This window comes from Hemitrygon akajei, chromosome 7 (genome assembly GCF_048418815.1).
Source record: "Hemitrygon akajei chromosome 7, sHemAka1.3, whole genome shotgun sequence".
NCBI classification, from domain to species: Eukaryota; Metazoa; Chordata; class Chondrichthyes; order Myliobatiformes; family Dasyatidae; genus Hemitrygon; species Hemitrygon akajei.
Window position 1 is genome coordinate 171,164,627 of NC_133130.1, and position 11,534 is coordinate 171,176,160.

Below are 11,534 nucleotides of genomic sequence, written 5' to 3' on the forward strand. Positions count from 1 at the left end.
TTGAAGCTATTCACGCTTTCCACAGCTGACCCCTCAACGAGGACAGTTCTCATGACTTTCCCTTCCTGAAGTCCCCAGTCAACTCCTTGGTCTTGCTGACATTGAGTGCAAGGTTGTTGCGACACCGCTCATCAAAATCAGCCTACTTTCCTCCTGTACAGCTTCTCATTGATATGTGGGATTTCACCCATGTCATTGATAAATTTATAGATGCCTTTTGAGATGTGCCTGGCCAAACAGTCACGAGTGTGGAAGGAGCAGAGCGGTGGGCTAAGTACGCATCCTTGAGGTGCGCCAGTGCTGATAGTCAGGGACAATGTTCCCGCCACACTTTTTAACAGCTGCAAGGTCCAACCCCTCCGCTGAGCAGGAAATTTTTACATGGCCTGAAAACTGAGCAGCACTTTAAATATGTCAACAATGAATATTTAGAATGAGGATTGAAAAGTCATACATTTAATTTTATAAGCGCTTTCCTAGCGGCATCCAGTTGCAGCTGTGCAGCAAACCAAGGCCGTGTACGCGGGCGCACAGCTTCGAGGGAACAGTGATCAGGGGTGCGGGAGATGATGTTACTCATTTGCACTGACTGTGGTCTCCCATACACCAGATAGAGTGCTCGCTGTTTCCTGCAGGAGTACTCCGCTCTGAGATCCCGCCACTCCATAAAAGCTTTTCTAGAGGGAGGTAACACGAGGAAATCTGCAGATGCTGGAAATTCAAACAACACACACAAAATGCTGGTGGAACACAGCAGGCCATATACCGGCTGGGTAGCCTCCAACCTGATGGCATGAACATTGACTTCTCTAACTTCCGTTAATGCCCCTCCTCCCCTTCTTACCCCATCCCTGACATATTTAGTTGTTTGCCTGTTCTCCATCTCCCTCTGGTGCTCTCCCCTCCCCTCCTTTCTTTCTCCTGAGGCCTCCCGTCCCATGATCTTTTCCCTTCTCCAGCTCTGTATCACTTTCACCAATCACCTTTCCAGCTCTTAGCCTCATCCCACTCCCTCCGGTCTTCTCCTATCATTTCGCATTTACCCCTCGCCCCCACTACTTTCAAATCTCTTACTATCTTTCCTTTCGGTTAGTCCTGACGAAGGGTCTCGGCCCGAAACGTCGACAGCGCTTCTCCCTATAGATGCTGCCTGGCCTGCTGTGTTCCACCAGCATTTTGTGTGTGTTGTTCTAGAGGGAGGTGATGGGGTTTGAATTTGATCGGGTACTCCACAATGGAAGACAATAGTTGATCAGCGACCATGTGGACACTTTACTTACAATTGTCGTTGGTTTGCAAAACAACCCTAGCTTTTGACAGGGTTCAATTCCTGACAGTGACACAGTAGCATAGCCGCTGGCAAGACGATACAACGACAGTAACCGGGTTCAATCCCGCTGCTGTCTCTAAGGAGTTTCTATGTTCTCCCCATGACCATGTGGGTTTCCTCCAGGTGCTCTGGTTTCCTCCCACATTCTAAACACACACAGGTTAGTAGGTTAATTGGTCACATGGGTGCAATCAGGCAGTGCAGAAACATTCTCCCAGAAGGGCTTGTTGCTTTAAATTCTAAATAATGCATGAAGTCAGAAATGAACAGCAGTGTGTAGGAGGCGGTTATGTTTCGTAACTTTAAAGCATTAAACTAATTCAAAGGAAGACACGGGGGTCCGAAATGTGAGTCTAACTTTGTATTTGCTCTAAGCGAGGCATGCATGTTTCACTTGGTAGCATCATGGGACATGCAATTCACATATTTATACATATAACCCATAATAAATTATTTAAACAAACAAGAATGTTTGAGCAACCAATATATATACAATATATTACTCAAATATTACTGAAACATTAAATACACAACTGAAAGGGTCCCAGAAACAGCGGTGACGGGAATGTACGGGTGCAGTGGGTGTGGCTGGCTGCCCGCCGGACTCACTGGCTCAGTGGATTATTTACTCAGTAATCCCAGCCAGCGTTCTCTCGAATTTGTAATGACCTGTGTGCACAATCTAGTGCTGTACAATTGTTCTGCCCAGTGGTAACGACATGTGCACACTGAATAATTTCTTCCAAAGGAAAGTATATAAGTAAGCCAATTCTAAAATCTGCAGACAAATCATCGCAAACTCCACGTTGTCAACACTGTCCGCATCAGAAACCGGAAAAAGAAATGTGATGGCGTCCGATCCTGAAATATACTGAACATGTCAACGAGATGGAGGGTGACAAGCTTTTGAGCGCAGTTTAAAGTAGATGTGTGCGTACGCACATGCGCACACCTTAGAGAGAGCATTGATCCCAGCTGACTCAGGTAGGATGGGAGGGAGAAGGCACTGGAAATGCCAGGAAAAAATGCCCACAGCCCCGGAGCAACGGTTGCACCCATTCCCATCCACCCCCTCCCCCCAAAAAAAACTCATTCGTATTTACAAAGTGTCCATAAATTGGGTGTTTGTAACCCAGGGAGGACTGGTTTTTATTTCGTCTCACTTTGTGACTATGGGCAGCACAGTAATGTAGTGGTTAGCACAACCCTGGGACAGAGCACACTCTCCCAGTTCCCTCCCACGGTCCAAAGTTGCAATTGGGCAGCACGGGCTGGTTGGACGGGAAGGGCTCGTTGCCGCGCTGCTTCAAAAACAGAACAACAGCACAAATTCCTTCAACACCTTTACAGAGACCAATTCAGAGAATATTTTATTCATATTACATGGGACCTTGGGATCTTTCTCTGGGACGTTTTGGAAATTGAACTAAGCAATTTGGTTTTCATTCTAAACCCTCGAGGGTATGATTTCGCATGTTGGTATCAACTCAAGCGGCACAGTGACGTTAAAGTAATAGATACTTTGAATTGGCTCGCCTGATAAAGGAACGAGATTGTGTAATAAACAGCTATGAGGTTAATGCTTTACTGACTCTGCCCCAGTCAAAGCAAATTTTATTCACAAAGTACATATATGTCACCGTATACAAAACTAAGGTTCATTGAATAACTCTAACGTAATTAAAGTTTTCTCGTTAAGCAGCTAGGTCAATTCTTGAAGAAACTCTTGGGGCATCACAACGTCATCAAAACCTGCGCGTTTTCATACCATGGAGAATACTTGGTGAGCTGACTTCCTCCAACCCGCTTCCCGTTACACCCCACTGCACATCTACAGCATCTTTTAACCAAGTGAAAGCTGGAAGCCTTTAAATACCGGTGAAAGTGTGCAAAGGTTGAAGATATAACAATATAAACATTTTAAATAAGAAAATAGGTAATAAAAATCGCTAATGCATGGTGCAAGCCAGGAACCCCCAGTCAAGGTTGGATTCACACCACCGTCTGCAGGGAGTTTGCATGTTCTGTCCGTGGCTGTACGGGTTTCCTCTGGGTGTCCGGTTTCCTCTCATATATACAGGTTAGGGGTAGATTTGACACAAATGACGCTTTGCACAGAGTGTTTCGGTGTATGCACGATGAATAAAGCTAATCTTATTTATACGGGATTGGGGATGAATGAAAGAATTGGAATTAAAACACAGCTGGTGTTTTAAGTGGTGCAATTCTGTCCACAGATCGGGCTCCAAGTTCACAAGTACACAGCAGTTCTGTCCACCAGCCCAAGGGCCAATCACTCATGAAGAATCTGCCCAGGCCTCAGAAACTACACCCAGGGCCCAGAATTAATCAGGACAAAAAAAGACATGAAAAAATAAAAATCCTGCAATTAAAATGCCTTATGCACATCTGAAAGACTAAGCCACATTTTCATTAAACTATAAGACCGTAAGATATAGGAACAGCATTAGGCCATTTGGCCCATCGAGTCTGCTCTGCATTTCATCATGGCTCCCTCTCAGCCTCAATCTCCTGCCTTCTCCTGGAATCCCTTCATGCCCTGACCAATCAAGAATCTATCAACCTCTGCCTTAAGTATACCCAGTGACTTGGCCTCCACAGCCAGCTGAGGAGATTCACCACTCTCTGACTCAAGAAATTCCTCCTCATTTCTGTTCTTAAAGGATGTCCTTCTATTCTAAGGTTGTGTCCTCTGGTCTTAGACTCCCTCACCATAGGAACATCTTCTCCACATCCACTCTATTGAGGCCCTTCATCATTTGATAGGTTTCAATGAGTTCATCCCTCATCCAGTGAGCGGAGGCCCAGAGCCGTCAAATGCTCCTCATATGACAAGCCTTTCAATCCTGGAATCATTTTTGTGAATCTCTTCTGAACCTTCTCCAACGTCAGCACATCTTTTCTTAGATGAAGGGCCCTAAACTGCTCACAATACTCCCAAGTGAGGCCTCACCAGTGCTTTATAAAGACTCAACATTACATCCTTGCTTCTATATTCTAGTCCTCTTAAAATGAATGCTAACATCACATTTGCCTTCCTCTCCACAGACTCAACCTGCAAATTAACCTTCAGGGAATCCTGCACAAGGACACTCAAAACCCTTAGAACCTTGGGTTTTTGAATTTTCTCTCCATTTAGAAAATAATCCAATGAAATTGTTCAACGTTTGCCAGTAATTGTTTTCACCAGCAACTTCTTCACTCAGAGGAAGGTGCAAGTGTAAAATAAGCTGCCAGCGGAAGTGGTGAATACGGGTTTGATTGAGAATCAGGGTCAGAGTTGGGTTTAATGTCACTGGCATATGTCATGAAATATGCTATTTTACAGCAGTAGTACACTGCAATACATAATAAAAATTACAATAAAAATATGCATATAAAAATTAAATTAATTAAATAGTGCAAAAAAGAGACAGTGAGGTAGAGTACATGGTTCATTGTCCGCTCAGAAATCTAATAGCGGTGGGAAACATGCTGTTCTTAAAACATTGGGTAGGCGTCTTCAGGCTCCTGTACCTCCTCCTTGATGAGAAAAGGACATTTCTGGGTGATAGGAATCCTTAATGATAGACGCTGCATTTGTGAGGCATCGCCTTTTGAAGATTGCAGCATTTACAACAACTTTTTACAATACTGAAATTCTTACTTTCCAGGTAGCCATGAAACCAAGAGAGAAAGGAATGGCAGCATGATCATCAAGCCCCAAGTCCCTCCCCTCGCACAAAAAAATGAACAAAAATGGAACAGGCACATCGACCCCCAAATCCCCCTCTCCCCCCCCCACAAAAAAAACAAACAAAAACAGAACAGGCACACCAAGCCCCCAAATCCCCCCCTCCTGACCGGGAGATATGTGACCTCTTCTGGTCAAGATGGCGCCTGAAAACAAAGCTCATTCAGTTGACATCTTCTAGATCAGTGACTCCCAACAGCAATTGTATCGCCCCCCCCCCCCCCAAGGGTGCGGTTACATGTCCAAAGACGGCGTTAAGGGAAATAGAAGTCATCGGGGAGGGGAGGTGTTCAGGATTCTTGGGGGGGGGGGGGGGGGTGATGATAAGCAGCACACTAACTTGAAGCACGAGACCTGAATGACCGTGTCAACCGGCTGGCGACGTCAACATCCGATAGGCATTCCCTGTTTGTGTTAATTTTTGTACTTTAATTTAGCCCCGTAAATAATGGATAAATATGTACAGCATGATCTCTATGAGTCTGACGGAGGTGAAGCCTTGATTCTAATCTGGCTAGGAAACAGAAACTACAGAAAGTGTGTCAATACAATGTCACATACCTGGAGTATGATTTTATTCCATTCCCGTCAGATCAGTGACACCCCATGTGTCTTATTTGTAACACTGTACTGTCTAATGAAGCCATGAAACCAGCAATATTGCAGGAACACTTCCATAAAGGACATGCTGAAAAGTCTACTTATGGTATTACTGAGTTCTAGAGGATGAAAGAATCATTTGAAAAGCATTGTCCACTCAAATCATTTGCCAAGAAAGCTAAAAATGACCTTGATAGTGGTCTCATTGCTTATGACATTTCTAAAATGATAGAAAAGTGTGGAAAACCTCATACAATTGGTGAAAGATTAATAATACCTGTTGCATCAGAAGTGCTCGCCACTGTTCTCAAAATGGATCCCAGTATTTTAAAATCAATTCCTCAAAGTAATAATTCTGTAACTCGTCATAGTGACGAAATGAGTGAAGATATTGAGTACCAACCATGCACAGAGTTACAAAAAACAGAATTTGGGATACAACTGGATGAATCATTTGTGCGAGACAACAAGACATTGCTATTGGCATATGTATGGCTTATCAAAAATGGAAACATTTATGAAGGGAAAAGTTCATGTAAAAAGTTAAAAACAAATATCAATAGTGAACCAATCTACGACAAGCTCAAAATGTATATTGAGGATAAAATTGGAACATGATTTCTTGTGCCACAAATGGAGCACCATATAATGACAGGTTGCCATGCCGGTTTAGTGGCATTTATGAAAAAAGAAATTCCGAGTCTGTGTGCAATCCATTGTGTAATTCATTGTCAACATCTCAGAGCTAAAAACTGCAGCCAATGACTTCTATCAAGCATGACTCTTGTAATATCTGTTATCAACAAAATTAAAGCTCATCCATTAAATAGCAGAATATTTCACCAGTTTTGCCAAGATAACAATGAATTTTGAATGCTTGCTTCTTCTCACTGCCGTGCGTTGGCTGTCAAAAGGCTGCAGCTTAAAACGTTTCTTTGATCTTTTTGACACTGCCGTTGAATTTTTGCTCAAAGTCAACAAGAGCTTGGGAAACAACATTGAACTTCTGTGTGGAGATGTTGCATACCTTAGCCAATCTGTATGACAAAATGAACATTCTAAATATGACACTGCAGGGTGAGAATCTCAATTTAATCCAGGGAAAAGTGCAGTGTCCACTTTTAACCAGAAAATTGGAAATAAATAAGCAAAACATTGGGAGAAGAATGTTACTGAATGTTATCACTGGTGAGATTGCTTTGCTATGGAGAGGGGAGACTGTCTTTTTATCACTGGTGAGATTGCTCTGCTACAGGGAGGGAGAATGTGAGAACATTGCCCAGGTTTTCTGCATTTTGGATGTGGACTTGGACTGTGGACATTTTTTTCAGTCTTATGGGTTTTTTTTGTATTCTGTGTTTTTCTCCCTATCTTTCATTTTGTTTTGTTTTTGGGAGAAGGGGGATTTGGGGGTCGATGTGCCTGTTCAGTTATTGTTCATTTTTTTGTGCAAGGGGGAGGGATTAGGGGGTCGATGATCATGCTGCCATTCTTTTCTTTTGTGGTTATCTGGAGAAGAAGAATTTCAGAGTTGTATACTTTGATAATAAATGAACCTTTGATTTAAGAGAAGTTTGGATAAGTACATGGTTGGGAGGGGTACGGAGGGTTATGGTTCAAGTGCGGGATCAATGAGATTATTCAGAATACAGACTAGCTCAAAGTACAAAGTTCAAAGTACATATATGTCACCATATACAACTCTGAGATTCATTTTCCTGCAAGCAAGTCTATAGAACAGGAACTATAGCAGGATCAATGAAAGATCAACCAGAGTACAGAAGAGTGCACTGTTCAAATGCAAACATAAATAGCAATAAATAACAAGAACATGAGATTTTGAGATAAGGGGTCCTTGAAAGTGAGATCATTGGTTGTGGGAACGTCTCAATGGATGGGCAAGTGAGTGTAGTTATCACCTTTTGGTTGTGGGGTAGTAACTGTTCTTGAACCTGGTGGTGAGAGTCCCGAGGCTCTTGTACCATCCATCTGATGGCAGCAGCGAGGAAAGAGCATGGCTTGGGTGGGGAGTGTCTCAGATGAGGGAAGATGGGAAGTAGGGCCTGTTTCTGTGTTGTAGTGCTCTATGACTCAGTTTTCAGGACCAGGGAGTGTGTTTGAGTAAACAATTGTTCTCCTTGTACAGGCCACTGGATCCTGGGATTTTAAAGTAATCCTCTGGAGTTTACAAAGCACACAGCAAGTGATTCTGCATGGCCACACGGGCAACATCAGTTGTGTTGCCTTCTCTAACATTGGGATGCTGGTAAGTTGAACTGTACAATTCAGTAGAAACAACAGATATTAGAACAAGTAGACACACCCTCACCTGCACAATGGCTGAAGCCAATGTGTGCCGTGGTTCCAATACAAGCCAGGCTACTTTAGAACAACACACACAAAATGCTGGTGGAACACAGCAGGCCAGGCAGCATCTATAGGGAGAAGTGCTGTCGATGTTTTGGGCTGAGACCCGTCGTCAGGAAAGATAGTAAGAGATTTGAAAGTAGGAGGGGGAGGGGGAGATGCGAAATGATAGGAGAAGACCGGAGGGGGTGGGATGAAGCTAAGAGCTGGAAAGGTGATTGGCAAAAGTGATACAGAGCTGGAGAAGGGAAAGGATCATGGAACAGGAGGCCTAGGGAGAAAGAAAGGGGGAGGGGAGCACCAGAGGGAGATAGAGAACAGGCAGAGTGATGGGCAGAGAGAGAGAGAAAAAAAACAAACAACTAAATATATCAGGGATGGGGTAAGAAGGGGAGGAGGGGCATTAACAGAAGTTAGAGAAGTCAATGTTCATGCCATCAGGTTACATCAGGCTACTTTAGTCTAGGTTTTAAAGAGAACAGTTGCCTAGCAACATCCCCCCTCTATCAATCAACTGAAATAAGCTGCTTTCACTAGGTATAAGAACAAGGATCTTGATCTGAGGAAGGGTCTTGGCCAGAAACACAAACTGTTTAGCCTTTTCTGTGGATGCTGACTAGGTCTGCTGAGTTCCTCCAGCATTTTGTGTGTATTACTAAGAACAGGGACTGTCAGGCTGGGTAACAGCTTCCTCCCCCAGGCTGAGATTTCTGAACACCCTGCTACCACCCAGTCCACACCAGAAGTTTTATTATTTATTTATTTAGAAATACAATGCAGAACAGGCCCTTCAGGACCGACAAGTCACGACGTCCAGCAGCCCAGCCGTTTAACCCTAACCACAGGACAATTTGCAATGGTCAGTTATACCAACCAGTACAACTTTGGACTGTGAGATGAAACCAGAGCACCGGGAGGAAACCCACGCAGTCACCAGGGGAACAGACAAACTCCTTACAGACAGCACTGGAATTGAACTCCTACCTCCGAAGCCTCAAACTGCAACAGCGATGCACTAATACTGTTGTAAATTTAACTCTGAGTCATCAATGTACAGCTACTGATTTTTTAAAATTATCTATTAATATTATTTTATGTGCTGTATGTGATATATGTATTGAGTTTTGCACCTTGGTGCCTGAGGAATATCGTTTCATTTAGCCGTATACAAGTGTACAGTTGAATGACAATAACCTTAAAGTTGCACTTTGAATATGATCAAGAAGGCAAATTAGGAAAAAAATATACGTGATAGTTTAAAATACTTGAGTGAACTGCATCAAAACCGTATTCCATCTGAAGTATCCTTTCATAGGCTTCAGGTTCCTGGGATAAGACTGTGCGTGTATGGGATCCAAGGAATGGGACCCTGATCTTTCTCCTGGAAAAGCACAGCGACCGCCTCCTGGCCCTCTCCTTCTCTCTGGATGCAATTCTCCTGATGACAGCGGCAGAAGATGGAACGGTAAGGTTGAAATGAAACTGAAATTCTTATGGTATGTAATCATCCAGGCTGACTAATTGTGATCTATTCAACCAGGTTCGTGTGTGGGATTGTGAAGATGGACAATGTAAGCGGGTATTAGAGGTAATGCATTCCTGCCTGTGCTTTGGCTGAATTACAAACAGGAATAACACTGGATGTCTAGACTATTGTACACAGTACTTTGGAATGTTGTGCACATTTGTGGTCACCCTGTTAAAGGTAAGATATCTTCAGTCAGGAAAGGGCACAGAAGAGATTTACAAGGATGCTGATGAAGGGTCTCAACCTGGAATACAACTGCTTATTCCTCTCCAGAAAGGTTGCCTGACCCGCTGAGTTCCACAGCATTAAGTGTGTGAACTCTGGACTTCCAGCATCTCTTGTGTTTAGAAGGATGATATCTGGACTAGAGGCCGAGTGATAGCGAGAGGTTACCTCCGCTAGAATGAGAGGTGACCTTGTACAATCATGAGGGCTGTGGATGGTCAATATCTTCTCCTCAAAGAGGGTGCAGATACAAGAGGGAAGAGATTTAAAAGAAACCTGAGGGGTTTCTTTACACAGAGACTATTCAGTACAAGGAACAGGCTGCCAGAGGAAGTGGTTGAGGGGATACAATTGTAACATTTAAGAGACATCTGGTTAAGTACATAGAGGGGAAGGGTTTGGAGGTTTATAGGCTGAAACATGGGCAACTGGGACCAGGAGGGAAGATGCTGTAGTCTACATGGACCATTTGGGACAAAAGGTCTGTTTTGTGCTGTATAACACAAGTTGAAGCTGGTTTAATGGGACAATATAGGCATTGACTGCTGGCCTGGAACAGATCTTCACTCACTTTTCATGATAGAAGTCAGAGAATTAAGTTAGGATTGGGGATGGCAAATTTTTTGATTCACTGAGATCCGTCTGGGAAGAACATTTGCCATCCTCAAATGTACGGCCTGTATGTACGTACGCAAAGTGGTCAGCTCTAAACTGCCCTGGGAACTGGCAAGAAGGCCACTCAGCTGTAGTGGCACGTGATCTGCAGTGTTCTGGATGGAAGATCACTACCACAGTCAGTCACACCCAAAATCCAGAAATCTATCTTCAGTACCCTGGCTGATGAAAACCAGTGTGCCAAACACTACCTTCACCACTCTTTCAGAATCAGGTTTAATATCACTAGTGTATCTCACAGGAGATACATTTCCAGACATTTTTATTTATTGATTGAGGTACAGCAAGGAATAGGCCTTTCCAGCCCTTTGAGTTATACCACCCAGCAATCCCCCAACTTAATCCTAGCCTGATCACAGAACAATTTATAATGACCAATTAATCTACCAACCAGACTGTGGGAGGAAACCCGTGTGATCACAGGGAGAATGTACAAACTCCTTATAGGCAGCGGTGGCTGCCAATGATATTTCAGTGAGAAAACAAATCTCACAGAAATATAGAAAATGAATGCTTCTTACATTAACTTCTTAAATGAAAACTGATTATAAGTTGCAATGTATCATCGATACTTGATAATTCTGGCATTCCTCACTACCAGTGTGTTTTGAACATGGAGATACATTTTTAATGATTACTTCTCTTTCTCTAGGGGAGACTGGACAATATCTCGAGTTGTCAGTTTTTCTCTGTGGAGTCCATTCTGATTGCTGGAACCTATGAAGAACCATAACATAGTTGACAAATCTATCAAGCCTATCTGTTACCAAGATTTTAAAGTCAAAGCTTAAATAGTATTTTAAGATTTACCCAAGCTATGCCACTTTAACATTGGACTAGGTTGGCATCAAGAATTAATAAAGTATATAATGGCTGAGGTTTAAATGTAAAACCCTACTATTTTGGGAGGCAGTGTTTCCAACTGGGGATTTGGAATTTTATCAGCATTGCTATGAAACGGTACAAATGAAACCCAGAAAGATTCCCAGGACATATTCCTTATAGACAAATCACCAACTTTTGCTCATTGTTTCATCTGCTCTTATGTGATGCCT

General features: G+C 43.1%; 1 protein-coding gene across 1 annotated transcript in view; it reads left to right on the top strand.

The window, feature by feature from the left end:
- Nucleotides 1–11,212, top strand: part of LOC140730164 (uncharacterized) — a 28,470-nt gene extending 17,258 nt beyond the window's left edge. The window contains exons 5-9 of the mRNA XM_073050290.1: nt 3,033–3,113; nt 7,831–7,950; nt 9,367–9,516; nt 9,592–9,639; nt 11,132–11,212. Coding sequence (XP_072906391.1) covers nt 3,033–3,113; nt 7,831–7,950; nt 9,367–9,516; nt 9,592–9,639; nt 11,132–11,212 — 480 coding nt within the window. The remainder of the gene's footprint in view (nt 1–3,032; nt 3,114–7,830; nt 7,951–9,366; nt 9,517–9,591; nt 9,640–11,131) is intronic.
- Nucleotides 11,213–11,534: the final 322 nt, after the last annotated feature.